We start from the raw sequence: 19,180 nt of genomic DNA on the forward strand, positions 1-19,180 counted from the left end.
TCGTCCCTGCCAACCAGATATCCTAAATATTTCCTTTTCATATACTGATCCAGATGCCTTTTAAATGTTGTAATTGTACCAGCCTCTATCACTTCCTTGCCAGCTCATTCCATACACGCACTACCCTCTGCGTGAAAACGTTGCACCTTAAGTCCCTTTTAAATTTTTCTCCACTCACCTTAAACTTCTGCCATTTAGTTCTGGACTCACCCACCCCAGAGAAACGACCTTGTCTATTTACCATACCCATGCCCCTCATGATTTTATAAAGCTCTACATTCTGAGAAGATAGGGTAATGAGGATAATAAACAGGTCCTCATTTTTCTCCCAATTCACCATTATCCATCCCTTTATCTGCCTAACTGCTATTCTCTCCATTTCCAACCACCATTTTCTCCCTCCCTCCTCCACTCCACCCCCCTGAACTAGTTTTGAAGAAGGGTCACTGGACCTGAAAGGTTGACTCTGCTTTCTCTACACAGCTGCCAGAGCTGCTGAGTTTCTCCAGTAACTTCTGCTTTTCTTAGTAATAAAGAGATCTGCTTGGGGACAGGCCCGTCATCCAGTTGCCATGTGGGAAAATCTCAAACAAAAACCTGTTGAAATAAGTGACGGCTTCCAAAGCTTTACACAGTACCACAAAGAAAATAGTCAGCAATCTTTTGAGACATAGGGACAGACAAAGATACTGTTTTGTTTGAAAAGCAAAGCAGCTAGTGCTGTGGAAAAGCTGAAGTACTGTTTGCAATAACAACACTCACAAGCATCCTGCTAGATTTGTTTTGTGTGTGAAAGAAAGGGTACAAAACAAATCAGACTGTCAGAGATTTAAGGAACAACGAGTTGCCAAGGTGGTTCTTGGTGGTGGGAAATCAGATCTGGAAGATTAGGGTTCAGTGGAATGATTTTTAAAGGACGCTGGAAATTAGCTTAGCTGAGTTGATTTGAACTTGGTTCTGTAATGCCTGTCAAAATTGTGGTGCAGAGCAAAAGGGTTGCTGACTTGAAAATCAGTTATATTACAAACTCTCCCACGTTTTACGCCTAGTGTCACATGGTCTATATTACTGTCCCAATGCATACTCTAACTATATTCCCCCAAACTCATCATGGTTAACCCCACACCTCGCAGTTCAAAATCAATAACAGGGAACATTAATATTTCATCAGCACATAAGAAAATGTAATTGTTGCATTTTTCCCTCAACTTCAGCAAATTAAGCAACAGTCCTTCCCAACTTGGTTAAGAAATTATATCCTTTCAGATGATACATGTATGTATGATGTTACCTACTTTTCAGAAAGCAATTATGAAGTGGCTGCTCTTGAACATGATTATTACAGGCAGGATTTAAAGGCACACCTTTCCTGTCTATCACCGCCAGTAACATTAAGCTGCAGTGAACTCATTTTGTTCACTGGAGCATCAACGTTAAACTAAGTAACTTTAATCAAGGAGGCATACTCGACCCAGGGCAGTATGAATTTGCTTTAACCATGTGCTCATTCTGTTAATACTCTAACAGAGGAGTTAAAGGAGCATCAAAGAATTGATTATGGTGAGATGGTGTTCAAATTAATGTTGAAAAATATAGGCAAAAGTGCCACTGGAGGATTCGGGGTGGGGGGGGTGGAAGGAGAGCGCATTATAAAATTACAACCTTCAAGTGAAAAAATGAGCCAGTGATTGGCTTATACCTACCTGTTGTTGTGGATATCGTGAAACAGGAGACTGCCACTGTTCAACTGTATCAATGATTACTCCATTCAAAGCATCAGCAGAGGGGGGTGGTGGCACTGGTGGGGCCACAGATACGTCCTGGCAAATATGGCTTCCTGTTGGATAGGAATATGGAGTCTCCTCCGGGATAAAAATGGGCCTTTTTGAAATATGCGAAGTTGTTGACTCTAGGTCAGCCAGCAAGGCATCTGGAAGAGAAAGGAGGGATAATAATTAAGCTAAAGATACATTACTGTTAGAAAAACTGACAGTTTTTCATTGAGCACGAAAATTAACCTCACTGTCCTTCCTGCTCTCTGAAAGCACTCTCCATATGGTCCCATTCTCCATATAATCTTCAAAAACATTTCTTATGAAGGAAACTAAGTAAATATTTCAAAAGATATTTTGCACTATTTCCACTAAGATTTATTATAACGGTCTAACAACTTGCTGCATGAAACCTCTCCCTCTTCTATTGACTTGGAAATAAAGTTGTTCCCAATATAATTTATTAAAACTCTTCAAATTTTAAATATGTTTATCATATTTACATATCAACATTGGAGGCAGTTCATAGAAGATTCAATAGATTAATTTCAGAGACAAGACTTCGCTTATGAGGGAAATTGAGTTGCTTGCTACAGTTTAGAAGAATGAGTGATCTAATTGAGGTATAAAGATGCTAAAGGAGAATGACAAAGTAAAGGTAAAGCAGATGTTACCCCTAGTAAGACAATCTAGAATGAGAAGTGACAGTTTTGGGCTAAGGGGCGACAGATTTAAAAGAGATGAGGAGGAATTCCTTCTCTTAAAGGGTTAAGAATCTGTGGAATCCATTACTTTAGAGAGTGCAGTGAAACCTTGACGTTTCACCATTGTGAAGAGCCCACTAAAGTCAAACCTGGAGCCTCAGAAACAGGGTTGAAGGATAGGGTTGGTGGGGATGACCTTCAGTGTGACAGTGTCTCCAATGTACACAGAGAGCCCAAAAAGGAGATTCCACATCCCCTCCTTTCCCATCATCAACTTGCGCGGCAAATAAATTGAAGGAGAGATGCAATTTTTAATCAGCAGTAGGCGAAAGGTCATGGGAGTGGGTCAGCAATGTGGAATTGAGGCTGAGCTGACATCAGCCATGATCGTTTAAAAACACAGAGTGGGCTCAAGGGCTGAATTGTCTACTCCTGCTCCTAGTTCTTACGCTCTTATATTTCCTCAACCTTCATTTACAAATGGAAAGAACCACAATGTTTCAATTCTCCTCTCCTAACTAAACATTTTCATTCCTGATTTTATTTTAGTGAACCGCACTGAACGCTCCCCATGGCCCTTTCAAAATTGCACAATACACTCTAACCTTCTGCTTTTGTCCTCCATCCCTTTATGAATAAACCTTAGGCTCCCTCTCCTGACAGGAACACAAAGTTTACCTGCAAGGAGAGAAAAGAGCTGATGTTTCAAGTCTAACTGACCCTTTGTCAAAGCGGTCCAGCTTTGACAAAGGGTCAGTTAGACTCCAAAACGTCAGCTCTTTTCTCTCCTTACAGATGCTGTCAGACCTGCTGAGATTTTCCAGCATTTTCTCTCTTGGTTTCAGATTCCAGCAGCCGCAGTAATTTGCTTTTATTTTTTACAAAGTTTACCTGTTACTCATTTCGTTTCTAGCACAGGCATCTGAACAGAAATCCTGAGTGCACTACAGAAACTGTAAAATCCCAGTAGGTAAATCTATCCATAAGGTGCAGTAACACACCAATAAACACACTGTTAATGTCACACTGCTCAGATATCTGTCATAATGCCAGATGTTTAATTTCTTTTAGTTTTTACTGTTGTTTGTCAATGCACTAGCCAAGTGATTCTACTACTTAAGGAACACAGTGACATTAGTTGGTAATTTAGCTCCTTGAGTTACTCTGTCATTCAATATGATCATCAATGACATGTAACCTAACTCCATATTCTTATCTTTACCCATATCCCTTGAGTAAGAAAGACCTATCAATCTAACAGCTAGCTTTCATATACAGGTGGGAGCTTTGAATTTCTGTGACCCTTTGTGTTAGAAATATTTCCCAGCTTCCCTCCTGAACCTTAAAAACTTGAGTTCAATTCACATCAGGGCAGCACTGTGGCTCAGTGGTTCGCACTGGTGCCTCACAGCACCAAAGACCCGGGTTCAATTCTATCCTTGGGCAACTGTCTGTGTGGAATTTGCACGTTCTACGTGTCTGTGTGGGTTTCCTCCAAGTGCTGCAGTTTCTTCCCACAGCTCAAAGATATGCAGGTTAGATGGATTTGCCATGGGAAATGCAGGGATCAGGTATAAGGTATAGTGGTGGGTCTGGATGGGATGCTCTTTGGAAAGTCTTAATGGGTTGAATGACTTGCTTCCTCACTGTATGAATTCTATCTGCAACTCATTCAATTTGTTTCTTATTTCTGCATTTGTACAAAGGACACATATTTGGATCATATCCTTTCAGCTGTCCCTCAATATTACTGTATTGCTTGCTTATTTCAAAAGTTTATCTCGCTCAAATCAGTTCACTGTATTGCCTAAGCACAACTTCTGACTATTATTCTACTCTTCCTTTTCATTTGATTTTGAACAATTTCAAATCCTATCTTTTCCACTTCATCCCTCTGCTCAATTTACTAGCTGGAAGTCTTTCTAGCTGGTTTACCTTTTCTGTCAGGACCCTGTTTGTAGCCTGGTTCAGATATAGCTCATACCAATGTTTAGTTCTTTCCAGAGATTATAATCCTTCACTGGTCTTATTCTTTGTTTTCGCTCTATTTCTCTGTACTCTCTGCAGATGACCTCTTTCCCTTTCCCCTTTCGGACAATCTCCTGCTCTAACGTGACATGGCTTGCTTTCTGGCTGCGGTTTCAACAATTGTTATGTTTGACCGCACAAGTAGAAAGCAGATTGCACATGCTAAACTAGTAATCATTGATACTGTTTATCTGAGCGATCTGACTCTGTTCCCCCTCCCTGACAAAGGTGTCTTCAAGCTGCCGTTTAGCTCAATGATTCTGAGCAAAGTTCAACAGAGACATATATTATAGACATGCTCACATTAGATAGTCTCCCTGTCTGCAAATTCCCCCATACTGGATCCAGTTACACAACTGCACTGCGATAACTGAGAACAAACAAAAGTAGATAAAATATAGGCGAAGTTTTTTTTCCACACACCAAACTGCACAAAGCCCCAACAGAGACAAAATTTTAAATACTTACTGTCTCAAGCTTACACGTATGACAATGGGTACTGCAGACAACAAAGCAGCAGCTCTTCTTCCTCTAAACTGAATTCCTACTTGTATTTACATGTTCAACTTTTGCAGCCTTTTCTGGGATCACTGTGCACCGACCACTCAGTTGTTTCCATTATCTGCTGATGCACAATGAGTCATTCGAGTATCGTTGCCAACTCAAATCATCTCAACATGTCTGGAAATTGCCCTGCAGCTGCCATGTGGATACATGCATACAAACTCTTGACACATTCCAAGAACACTCCTACGATCCCATAATTTTACTGCATCCAGATACCAAAATTATGAGTAAATAACAAGAGGTAGAAAAAGGAAGCAGGCAGAAGGAAGAAACTGACAAGGACAGGCAGCTCAAATAAGCCTACCTAACCACTCTGAACGAAATATTATTTGCTGATTGCCTACGGTACTGATCAGTGATTGATCATTTCAACTGACGATTGACCCCCTGGGGTCTCCAACTATTTCTACATCACAATAACTTGCAGTTGCGCACACTGCTTTTGCTACATCCTCCATGAAGGATCAGCTACAAATCCCTCTCTAGGTAACCAACACTTCATATTTCCAATGCAACATGCTGTTTCATCACTGATGTCTTAATGCAAAAAGGAAAAAAATGCTGACTTCAACAATAGAGAATAGTCAACTTAAGAGTTTGCATTCACCCCAATGCACTAAAGACTAGGTTGTTACAGGGATAAATACACAGGCTATACGTGTTACTTTTGCGTGTTACCTCACATACTATGTTAATTAGATATTACACACAGTGCACTAACATCTCACCGCTGTCAGCTTATGTTTAAAACCAGGGCTTCAGGATCTAACAACATAAGAACTAGGGGAAGGAGTAGGCAATTCAGCCCCTCCGCCATTTAGTATGCTCATGGAAGATCTCATCTCTGCTAAACTTCACTTTCCTGCTTGCTCTCCATAACCCTTCAACCCATTACTAATTAGAAATCTGTCCACCTTCTCCTCAAATTTATTCAATGTCCAGCATCCACCATACTAGGTCGCAAGTTCTCCAGATTCATAACCCTTTGAAAGAAATAATTTCTCCTCTTCTGTTTTAAATCTGCTACCCCTTGTGCTAAGAATTGGTCCATTCAGTCTAGATTGCCCCACAAAGAAACATCCTTTGTGTCAATCCCCTTTATACATACCACAATTACATCTCCTTTCATTCTTTTAAATTCCAAAGAGTATTGGCCTAAACTAGGCACTCACTCTTCATAACACAAGGTTATCTCTGGAATCAATCTAGCAAATCACCTCTGAACTGCCTTTCATACAACCATATCCTTCCTCAAACAAGGGGACCAAAATTGTAAGCAGTACTCCAGGTGTGATCTTGCTAATGCCTTGTCCAGTTGCAGCAGCATTTTCCTACTTTTATACATTTCCGCTCCTTTAGCAATAAATGCCAACACATCATTTGTCTTCTTTATTACCTGCTCTAAGTGCATACTAGTTTTCTGCAATTCATGCACAAGGACACCCAGATCCCTCTGCACCAAAGCACTCTGAAGTGTCTTTCCGTTTAGATGATAAGTCGCCCTTCTATTCTTTTAACCAAAATAGATAACCTCACACTTGTCAATGTTAAACTTCATCTGCCAATTTTTGGCACATTTGCCCAACCTATTAATATCAATTTGAAAACTTCTTATTTTTTCATTGTAACTTATACTCCCACTTATTTTAATGTCATCTCAAATTGACAGAGTACATTCTATCCAAGCATCCAAGTCATTAACATAGGTTGTAAATAGCCCAAGGTCCGAACCCTACGGCATCCTTCTACTTACAGCTTACCTCTCAGAAAAGCAAGCCATTTATCCCTACTGTTTGCTTTCTGTTGGTTAGCCAATCCCCTATCCAAGCTAATAAATTACTCCTAACTCCATGTGATCTTACCTTATGTATTAACCTTTTGTATGGTATCTTACCAATGATCTTTTGGAAATCCAGGCATGCTACATCTTCAGGATCCCCATTATCCACATTGCCTTTGTGTTATTTCTGTACAATTACATTATTTGAAGTACATGGAATTGCAGATATAATAGGGAACTTCATAAGTTTTCTAAACTCATTCAATCAAGGCGGCACAGGAGTTCCATGAGCAGAAAACGCTTGGTATTCTCAGTCAATAGGTTTTCTTGCATAATTCAGTTGAAACATTTTTTTCTCTGCAAGTTGCTGAAATAAGAGTTGACAACACTGAAGCCGGTGTAGCACAACCGCAACCTTAGTAACTAGTAGTACTACCAGCAAATTTCTTGAGCCAATGAGAATTAAGAATGTAGAAATAAGCAGGAGTGAGGTGGCGAGTGAACTAAAGGCAGAGGATACAATATCAAATCAGATACGAATAGAGAAATAAAGCTGAAGAAAGAAAAATTGGATAGAGAGAAGAGAGAAACAGCATGGTATAAATAACACGTTTATATTGAAATTTTTAAACATTTAAATCTTTGCCATGCCCACTGAAAGTACGTCATGTTCATAGCTTTTAAAATATGAATGGTACTCAGTGCGGAAACTTCCGTTTACAAACTGAGAATGACAACTACAAATGTTGCTAAGGATCATCGGAATTAGTCTGTGGGTTCACAACTGTCACACTGTCTCAAAAGGATAAAATAACAATCTAGACTAGGAAGTGTGACTACCAATCTCCTGAGGTCTAAAAGATATTTCCTGACTTGAATGGGTCATTCTAAGTCTATAACTGTCATTGCCCTCCAGGGGAATGCCTCCACACAATGATCCGGCTTGTGACTATTAAACTTAAGAACAACATATTTAAAAAAGGGAACTGTGAGAAACACATAAGACATCTGTGTTGACCCCCTTATCAAAGTTGTCTTCAGTAAGACAGCATGGTAGCTGAAAGGGGCACCAATGCCAATGCCTTAAGAACCAAATCTTAAGGTCTCCAAGCCTGTTCCTTTTGAATTCATTACAGCAAAACTACTTCCTGGTGACAAGTTTAAAATTGCTAACTTGGAGGGCTCTTGGCATAGAACACTTCTCTCAGAGCCAGGAGCCCAGGCACGTCCCACGAGATCTGGGGGTGTGTAATAATATCTTGTAACAGCTTGATTAGGAAATATTTATAAGTGGCTAACTTTATGACCTGCAGAAAGTCCATCTCTGAGAAATTCCTGTTACAACTCCAACAAAAAGTTTGATTACAAAACATTACACTTCAAGACTGAACCCACCTCCTCATTTGACGTGCAGAATATGCTTTCCAAACTAAGCCATTGGCCTGCACAGTGGCTCAGTGGTTAGCATTGCTGCCTCACAGCGCCAGGAACCCAGGTTTGATTCCAACCTTGAGTGACCGTCTGTGTGGAGTTTGCACATTCTCCCAGTGTCTACGTGGTTTTCCTCCAGATGCTCCAGTTTCCTCCCACAACCGAAAGATGTGCAGGTTAGGTGAATTAGCCATGCTAAGTTGCCCGCAGTGTTTAGAGATGTGTAGGTTAAGTGTACTAGTCAGGAGTAAATGTACAGTAATAGGGTAGGGGAATGGGTCTGGGTGAGTTACTCTTCGGAGAGTCAGTGTGGACTTGTTGGGCCACTTGGCTTGTTCCACACTATACGGATTCTATGATTCCATGATTTAAACAAAATAATAGTGCAGTTTTGCAAGTTAGAAACTATTTTCGTTAACTGCACTTTCCTCGAGAGTGTATGCGATTGGCAAGTAAGTAGCATAAGATTGGATACTCGGGATGAACACTTCATTAAACAATCCTCTTCATTTATACTCATAAAAGGTTTTGCTACTGATACGCAAAGTATCAACACACACACACACACACACACACACACACACACACACACACACAGGTTAAGCACAAACCTCTTCTCAAGAGGATACCTATCCTGGAGACCAGAGAAGGGAACAGGGCTTCATAAAGTCATTGAGATATACAGCACAGATATAGACTCTTCAGTCCAACTTGACCATGCCGACCAGATATCCTAAGCTAACCTAGTCCCATTTGTCAGCACTTAGCCCATATCCCTCAAAACCCTTCCTATTCATATACCCATCCAAATGCCTTTCAAATGTTGTAACTGTAGCAGCCTCCACCACTTCCAGCTCATTCCATACACGCACCATTCTCTGTGAAAAAGTTGCCCCTTAGCTCCCTTTTAAATTTTTCCCCTCTCGCCCTAAACCTATGTCCTCTAGTTGTGGACTCCGCCATCTCAGGGGAAAAAACTTTGTCTATTTATCCTATCCATGCCCCTCATGATTATATAAACCTCTAAGGTTACCCCTCAGTCTCCGACACTCCAGGGAAAATGGCCCTAGCCTATTCAACCTCTCCCTATAACTCAAATTCTCCAACCCTGGTAACATCCTTGTAAATCTTGTCTGAACCCTTTCACGTTTCACAACATCCTTCCGTTAGGAGGGAGAACAGAACTGTACATGATATTCCAAAAGTGGCATAACCAATGTCTTGTACAGTGGCAACATTACCCCCCAACTCCTATATTCAATGTTCTGACCATTAAAGAAAGCATACCAAACTCCTTCACTATCCTATCTACCTACAACTGCACTTTCAAAAAAAGTATGAACCTGCACTCCAATGTCTCTTTGTTCAGCAACACTCTCTAGGACCTTACCATTAAGGTGCATACGTCCTTCTCCGATTTGCCTTTCCAAAATGTAGCACCTCATTTATTGAAACTAAACTCAGTCTGCCACTCCTTGGCCCACTGGCCCACCTGATTCCATTGTACTCTGAAGTAACCTTCTTCGCTATCCACATGCCTTCAACCTTGGTGTTGGCTGAAAATTTACTAACTATACCTCCTATGTTCACATCTAAATCATTTATATAAGTGACTAAAAGCAGTGGATCCAGCATTGATCCCAGTGGCACACCACTGGTCACAAGCCTCCAGTCAGAAAGGCAACCCTCTACCACCACCCTCTGTCTTCTACCTCTGAGCCAGTTCTGTATCCAAACAGCTAGTGCTCCCTACGTTCCATGAGATTTAACCTTGTTAACCAGTCTACTACAAAGAACCTTGTTGAAAGCCATACTGAAATCCATATAGATCACTGCTTTGCCTTGTCCATGCTTTGCCCCATCAATCCTCTTCTTTACTTTTTCAAAAAGCTCAATCAAATTTGTGAGACATGATTTCTCATGCACAAAGTCATATTGGCTATCCCTAATCAGTCCTTCACTTTCCAAATACATGTAAATCTTGTCCCTCAGGATTCCCTCCAACAACTTGCCCACTGGTCTACAGTTCCCTGGCTTTTCCTTCCCACTTTTCTCAAATAGTGGCACCACATGAGCCAACCTCCAGTCTTCTGACATTTCACCTGTGACTATCAATAATACAAGTATCTCAGCAAGGGGCTCAGTAATCACTTTCCTAGCTTCTCAGACTTTTAGGGTACACATGATCAGATCCTGGGGATTTATCCACCTTTATTCATTTTAAGACATCCAGCACCGCCTCCTCCGTAATATGGACATTTTTCAAGATGTCAAAAAGTGTGGTGCTAGAAAAGCACAGCCAGTCAGGCAGCATGCGAGCAGGAGAGTCGACATTTCGAGCCTGAGCTCTTCATCAGGAATGGCTCGAAATATTGACTCTCCTGCTCCTCAGATGCTGCCTGACCGGCTGCGCTTTTCCAGCACCACTCTTTGACTCCGATCTCCAGCATCAGCAGTCCTCAAGTTTTCCTAGTTGATTATTTTTCATGTCACCATCTAGCTCCCCACATGCTATATCTTCAATGTCCTCCTTCACAGTAAACACTGATGCAAAATGCTCAGTTAGTATCTCTCCCATCTCCTGCGGTTCCACACATAGGCGGCCTTGCTGATCTTTGTGGGGCCCTATTCTCTCCCTAGTTAACTTTTTGTCCTTATCATTTTTATAGAATCCCTTTGGATTCTCCTTATCCCTATTTGCCAAAGTTACCTCATGTCCCCTTTTTGCGCTCCTGATTTCCCTCTTAAGTATACTCCTATTGTCGTTATATTCTTCCAAGGATTCACTCTATCTCTGCTGTCTAGTTGCCATGTGCTTTCTTCTTTTTCTTAACCAAAACCTCAATTTCTCCAGTCATCTAGCATTCCCTACACCTACCAGTCTTGCCTTTCACCCTAAAAGGAATATACTATCTCTGGACTCTTGTTATCTCACTTTTGAAGGCTTCTTATTTTCCAGTTGTCCCTTTACTTACAAATATCTGCCCCGAATCAACTTTTGAAAGTTCTTGCCTAATACCATCAAAATTGGCCTTTCTTCAATTTAGAACTTCACCTTTTAGAATCTGTCTGACCTTTTTCATCACTATTTCAAAACTAATAGAATTATGGTCACTGGCTCCAAACAGCTCCCCCACTGACACCTCAGTCACCTGCCCTGCCTTACTTCAAGAATAGGTGAAATTTTGCACCTTCTCTAGTAGATACATTCACATACTGAATCAAAAAGTTCTTGTACACACTTAAATTTCTCTCCATGTAACCCCTTAACACTATGGCAGTCCCAGTCTATATTTGGAAAGTTAAAATCTCCTAACATAACCTCCCTATTAATCTTACTGATAACTGATATCTCCTTACAAATTTGGTTCTCAATTTCCTGCTGAGTATTGGTCTACAATACAATCCCAAGAGGGTGATCATCCATTTCTTATTTCTCAGTTCCACCCAAATAACTTCCTGGATGCATTCCCAGGAATATTCTCCCTAAATACAGCCGTAATGCTATCTCTTATCAAAATCACTACTCCCCCTCCTCTCTTGCTTCCCTTTCTATCCTTCCAATAACATTTGTACCCTGGAACATTTAGCTATCAGTCCTAGCCACGCGCTGAGTTCATCTGCCATTGAAATAAATGCAGTTCAATTTATCAGTCCTACCTCTTTCCCTGCTTTGTTCCTGCCTGCCCGACTTGCGCCTTTTCCCAACTGTACCAGTCTCAGATTGATCTCTTTCCTCACTATTTCCCTGGGTCCCCCCCCTCAACCCCAACTAATTTAAATCCTCCCAAGCAGCTCTAGCAAATCTCCCTACCAGTATATTCGTCCAATTCAGGTGCAATCTGCCTTCTTATAGAGGTCACTTCTACTCCAGAAGAAATTCCAATGATCCAAAAATGTGAACCCTTCACCCTGCAGTAGTTCTTTCTCACCCATCCATAACATCTCCAACAAAAAATTTAGTCCCAGATGGAATGAGACTCAATATTTTTAATAGCTCACATTCAATTATCAAGACATTAATTACTGTAGTCAAGTTTCTGTCATGAACTTAATGGACAACTAAACCTGCCAATCCACAAATTTAATGAAACTTGTAGAGGCCGATAGTAAGATGTGCTTGCAGAAGGCTTTTGGCAAAGTAGCAGAGAATGTCCAGAAATTTGAGATGATTCACAATTTTTGAGATATCTATTCCTTGTCACAAGTTACCTTAAGTGTTTCATTCACATGCTGATTTTTGTTCAAAACATTTCAGCTGCTTGTCAAGCTCTGGCATGATCAGTAAATGCTTCAATGTTTAACAGCTGCAGAATCTTAGAACTCATACGGCAAATGAACTACTAGGAGCTCTAGAAAATTTCATACCAAATGTAAGTTTGAACCAAGGCTGTAAACGGATCTGCAGCCAAGTCATCCTGGTGGAACCCAAAGTGAGCACTGGTGAGCAAATTATTGCTTCATAGCACTAACAGCAACTTCTATCATTACATTGCTGATGACGGAATGTAGTAATTTACTGGATTGAATTATTTTTAGTTTGAAGCTGTGCAAATGCAGTTTTTTTTAAATTTTCTCAATAGTCTGACTCGTATCTGGGATCAATCAGATGGACTGCAACCGTCCTTGCTGGTCCTGTGCATTTCTATTAATTTCTAACCATCAATCTGTGGAAAAAGCAATTACAATTACTGAAGGTCAAAAACTCCACAATATTGGTGAAGTTCAACTGTCCAAGAGGATGCTTTTCTCTTTGCTATGAATAAATTTACAAGGCAGCACTTGGATAGATGACGACCTAGTGGCATTATTGCTGGATCCTAATCCAGATACCCAGGTAACTTTCTGGGAATGCAGGTTCAAATCCTGTCACAGCAGATGGTGGAATTTGAATTCAATAAAAAGTCTGAATTTAAGAGCCTATTGATGACCACGAATCTATTGTCGATTGTCAGGAAAGACTCATCTAGTTCACTAATATCCTTTGATGAAAGGAAACTGTCAGCTCTACCTGGTCTGGCCTACATTTGACTACTGACCCACAACAAAATTGTTGACCCTTGGCTGCCCTCTGGTAATTAGGGATGGCCAATAAATGCTGATGTAGCCAGTGATGCCCGCACTCAGTGAATGAATGCATTTTTAAAAAAACTGTAGCTTTAGGATTGCTGTCGATAGCAAAATGCCATATTCGCATCAATACAATTTGATTTGATTCCTTCAAGAGTTAAAATTTCTCCCAATTATCACTGAAGCTGCATGGTATTGCATTCTAATTTAAGCTGAGTTTATTTGACGTGAAAAGAGTTACAAAATCACTTGAAACATGTTCTTGCAATATCCTTTTTTTGTCAAAAGCCAAGTTTCCACAGTTTGTAAAATGCCATTTTAACAGCTCTCTTATCATAAGTAGAAGGTTGCGGTTTCTAACCACTGCAAAGCACATAAACTGAGCTGACATTGTGATGAAGTGAAGGGAACTGAGGTACTAAACTGAGATTGCACCCATCTACACTAATGGTTCAAGCAAACACTAAAGATCTAATTATATGACTTGAAGACATCCAAATATTCATTGTGTTCAACACTCTTCCCTCAACCAATTCAGATCATGCCGTGTGTGTGTGAAGTAGTTGCTTCATGTATTTCTTGCATCAGAGGCACAGTGGTTCATGTATTTGCCAGTGAAATAGTCCAGCCTGTGCAGATTTATGACTGCTCTTCAGCAATATCCTGGGAGCTCAATTCCAAATAGGTTGGAGGTGTTTTTTCACATCATAATATCATAAATAATTTTCAGCAAAAGTAGAGCAAACCAGAGTACAGAATTTGTTCCTTTAAGTAACAACTGGAATCAAATTAAATATTAATAGTTAAAGACTTTCAGTGCAATTCGTTGAAAACAAATCTATCAATTTATTTTGAGCACTTTCTCCTTCTACATCTACAATCAACAACTGCGCTTTAGCATAGCTGTAAAACAAATTTGTTTTTCTTATTAAATTTTGTTATTTGGTAAGGACCTCATACAACCTATGTCAATTTTGTGTACAGGTATCAAAATTGGAGATATAGCCAAAGAGAATGCAAAACTGAGGAATCAAGGGCATTTCATGATGAAATCTAGCAAGACTACATAAAAAACAAGTGAAAGAATGATTTGTAGAGACTAAATAGAGTGAAAGAAATTCTGTTGGTTGAGTTGACATCGTGCTTCTGATAAATTTGGGTGAGTAGAGCAATATAGGTCTTTGCTCATTTTCAGCTTTACAAATCCAAGGTGACCTTGAATTCTGACAATATAACTACTATTTTTAAACAAATTTAAAATAACTTGTGTTAGTTTAATTTGGAGTCATGTAAACTGATGTCCATGAATCAACCACCCCCCACCACACATACAAAAAGTTTACACTATTAAATCCGGCTCAGTCTACCAGAACTGTAGTCCAAGTTTATTTTAGTTGTGGAACTCAATCAGAGAGACAAACAGCTAGATTTAGTGATGCAAATTCCAGAAGTTGTTGATAGATACCTTCATCCAAGATTCTGAACTAAAACAGACTCATCTCAAATACTACTTGAATTTCAGAATCGTTTCCAACCATCTCAAAATAGGACAAATTGTATTTAGGCTTACCAATAGGCAATGCACAATCATGTGTCACCCTTCAATAATCTATATTACACTGCAGTTTCCTTTCCAGACTATATCTATTAATTTGTCCAGATATTTCTTGTTATTAATCTCCTTTATATTATATTAAATAACTTTTAATTATTAGATTTTAATTACAACTAGAATTATGCTCTTCTATGTTAATAGGCAATATGGTGAGAAATCTCTAATCAACTGCTGGAAAAGTTAGTCATTTCACCCTCTACCTTCCAACATCACAATGACATTTATTTTCTGTTCTGTCAAGCCAATGCTAATGAGTTAATTGACCTTTCATTGCAAGAATATTTAATATCTCCAAAACCTGAAATATGAAACTTTTCAAATGTGAGACTTATCCACTAACCAGTATACTTCACTCATTGACAAATCCATGCCAACATTTAGTCATGTTCTTTGAGCAAAGACATATATTTTAACATTGTTTGCTTGAATTTAGTGTGCGAAAATTGACAACCATATTTTGCTACAATACAACAATAATTAAAACACTTTAAAACAGGTTCAGTTAGCTCAGTGAGGGTTAGGGTGAGATGGGACAGCAGGTTTGCAATGCAGAGTAATGCCAGCAGCATGGGTTCACTTCCGACACTAGCTAAGGTTACCATGAGGTGACTCTCCTTCTCAATCTCTCCCCTTGGCTGAGAAGTGGTGATTCTCAGGTTAAACTCCCACCAGTCATCTCTTGAACGAGACAGTATGGTGTGGTCTGGTGATACTTTGGCAAATTTATCTTATTTTAAAACACTTCAGAAGTATTTGCTTGGTTTATATTGCTTTAGGATTTCCCAAGGTCATGCAAGGCATTTTATAATTGTGAGTTCCTTAATTCCCAATTGCCTCAAAGAAATTGCAACAGGTCCATGAGGATTGACCCATTTGTAAAAATCAGGCTTACTCATCACTTGAGAGAAGAATTCTGAGATGGAGAGCAATCTAAATCCTTTTGTGCATGAATCACGAAGGGTTAGTGTGCGGATATGGTAAGTAATTACAAAAGTTTATAGAATGCTATTTCTCATGAGTAGAAATGAATAAAAAAAAAGGACGGTTATGCTTTGTTTATACACGGCTATGGTGAGACAATACCTGGAATATTCTGCACAGTATTGGTAATCTTATTTAAGAGAGGATATAAATGTGTTGGAGGCAGCTCAGAGAATACAAGACTAATACCAGGAATGAGTGGGTTGTCTAATGAGGAAATCTTGGACAGGCTAAGGTTGAATCTGTCAGAGCTTAGAAGAGTAAGAACAGACTTAGAGTCAGAGTCATAGAGATGAACAGTATGGAAATAGACCCTTCGGTCCAACCTGTCCATGCCGACCAGATATCCCAACCCTATCTAGTCCCACCTGCCATCACCCAGCCCATATCCCTCCAAAACCCTCCTATTCATTTACCCATCCAAATGCCTCTTAAATGTTGCAATTGTACCAGCCTCAAGGTCTTCACACAGAAGAAGAAACATCCTTTCTGCATCTAATGAGAGAATTCAATACTAAGGGTCACTGTTTAAACTTCAGGGGTTGCCCATTTAAAACAGATGAGGAAAAGTTTTTTTTCCTCTCAGCATCATGAGTCTTTGGAAAACTCTTCCTGAAGACTTAGCAACAGGAAAGTCCATGAATATTTTTTAAGGCAGAATTCAACATGGTATCTATTTATTGTGAGCATGTTCTCCTTCTAAATCTACTATTGACTATTGCACTTTACACATATTTGTAAAGCGCATTTGTTGTTTCTTTTTTATGTAATGCTATCTTTAGGTTGTGTATAGTTCTTGTCTTCCTGGCCATGATTCTGACTCAGATTGACAGCTGTACAGTAAAAGGAACTGAAGTTTCAGTCCCTCTCCATTGGATTTGAAAATTTATCTTCTGGTCACTTTGTATCATCAAGATGGGGTGAAAGATTATTGGGAAAGGCAGAAATGTAGATTTGTGGTTACAATCATGGCTAACCTGTTAAAAGAGTCCAAGCACAGGTATTTACCATAAGCAAGTGTCATGACAGAATTTCCAGATTTCTAAGAAAAACAGAGGTATAACATGCAAGATATGAATTTAAAATGGGTGGAGGAATAAAGAAAAACACTTCACAAAAAGTATCACCACAGGTTATAGGGCCATTAAAAAACAAAGCAGAAAGTTATTTTAAGATATATGGAACTGAAAATGAGAAGTTAGGCTCAATCTATATTAAACTTTCTTAGACTGCACTGTGAAGTACAGTGTGCAGTTTTCATTATGAAAAGAATATTGAAGGATTGAAAGGAATTCAAAGTAGATTTACAAGGGTGACACAGAAAATGAGACTATACGTACCAAAGAATAAAGGTATTTAAAATTATGATAGGTTTGGAGCAATTAGATAAAAGAAAATGATTGCCCTTGCGGCACAAGACAAACCAGTTACTAATGTAAAATAATCCCAAAGGTATAAAGTACAGAACTGAAAAGCAATGTCTTCACTCAGGAGTTCTCAGAGTGGGAAGCTTGCTACTGCAAGGAATGTCTCCTAATGAAGGGCTTATGCTCAAAACATTGATTCTCCTGCTGCTCGGATGCTGCCTGACCTACTGTGCTTTCCCAGCAGCACAATCTTGACTGCAGGGAATGGTAAATAGCATAAATTCAGAGGAAGCTGGATAAACAGGAGATAGAAAGGAACAGTGTTCTGTTTGTAGTTACATGATGAAAGATGGGGTATGAGGCTCAGGTGGAACATATGTGCTCTCATGGACTGCTAACACTATTTATGATATGGAGATGCCAGTGTTGGACTGGGGAGGACAAAGTTAAAAATCACAAAACCAGGTTATGGCCCAACAGGTTTATTTGGAAGTATAAACTTTTGGAGTGCTGCTCCTTCATCAGATACCTGATGAAAGAGCAGCACTCTGAAAGCTTATACTTCCAAATAAACCTGTTGGACTATAACCTGGTGTTGTGTGATTTTTAACACTATTTATGGCAAGAAGTAGTTCTTCTTAGTGTTACTGTTACACTGAGATGTGTGATCTATATATATTTTAATTTTTTAAAGAACTTAGATTTTGAACTAGTGGCATGTGGGTTTCGGTCTGTGTGTGAGGTGGCTTAATGATAAACTTGAGTCACCCTTGGAGTGATAATGGGAATTTGTTTCCATTGGGAGTGTTTTTTTTAAGTGAACAGAGTAAATATTGAGAACCATTTGCCTGCTTTATATTTAGAAGTATCAGTATTTGATTTGGGAAAAATCTATAACTTGGAAAGTTTCCTTCTTCAGCATGCAGAGGTTCTGGCAGGAGTTAGATGCATAAAACACAGATTCTCCTGAAAAGCAGATGGCTTAGAATCATTAAATAGGTCACTACAGTATAAGGATCTTAGTTTCAAACTTCCACACCAGAATATTTGGTTATAATGAAGGGGTTACTCAAATTTGAATAAGTCCTAACTGACTAATCAAGGAAGAGGTTACCAAACTTTCAAGTATGGAAATTAGAAAAAAAAACAGTTAAGTTATAAATGTAATAGACAATGGGTCAACCTGTAGCATGCGGACCGTAGCAGTTCAAGAAGTCAGTTTACTGCCATCTTCTCAAGCCTCTGTGGGCAGGGAATAAATGCTAACTGGCTAGTGATGCCCATGTCCCACGAATTAATAAAGTAAGCAAATATAAAGAGATGGTGTTGGTATAGGTAGGATTATACTTTTACAGTGTTCTGAAATCTTTCAAATTGTGTTATATGTAAACACCATGGTTTATTCTATATTTTGCTATGTGTAATACATTTACGTTTTATAGTTGGACCTGCATTGTGTGCTTGTATTTCAGAGAAAGATTACCTCATTAAACTAAGAACACAAAATATGATCTACCAAACCATATTTCAGTCTTGGATTTGACTTATTCAGTAATATCACAACTGGGATTATAAGAACCATTTCCAGCTCTGGTCTTAACCTGCTCCAGACAGCTTGCAATCTGGAATGGATGATGCACCATGGCATCAAGGCAGATTCAGTTGTGCTGACTATACGGTTAAAGCATTACAGGTAGATTAATATGGTACAGAACATGCCTCAGTTTTGTCTGAAACATCCTGAAATTAAGTAAATGCACAAGAGGGTTGCATGGACCATGCACTTAGTACATAGTTAAGTATTTCCTTTTGAATTTAGGAACTGTTCGCTGCTCATAAAAGGCATCAACAGAAAATAATGATCT

The 19,180-nt window shown here is 39.3% G+C and overlaps 1 protein-coding gene across 4 annotated transcripts in view; it reads right to left on the bottom strand.

Moving 5' to 3' along the window:
* LOC140487842 (paxillin-like) overlaps positions 1-19,180 on the bottom strand; it is a 158,838-nt gene that overhangs the window by 40,133 nt on the left and 99,525 nt on the right. For all 4 annotated transcript variants that reach the window (XM_072587145.1, XM_072587149.1, XM_072587147.1 and 1 more), the window contains one exon: positions 1,704-1,930. In XM_072587145.1, the coding sequence (XP_072443246.1) occupies positions 1,704-1,930 (227 nt within the window). Of the gene's footprint in view, positions 1-1,703; positions 1,931-19,180 lie in introns of those variants that run through there.

Source organism: Chiloscyllium punctatum, chromosome 17 (genome assembly GCF_047496795.1).
Source record: "Chiloscyllium punctatum isolate Juve2018m chromosome 17, sChiPun1.3, whole genome shotgun sequence".
NCBI lineage: Eukaryota > Metazoa > Chordata > Chondrichthyes > Orectolobiformes > Hemiscylliidae > Chiloscyllium > Chiloscyllium punctatum.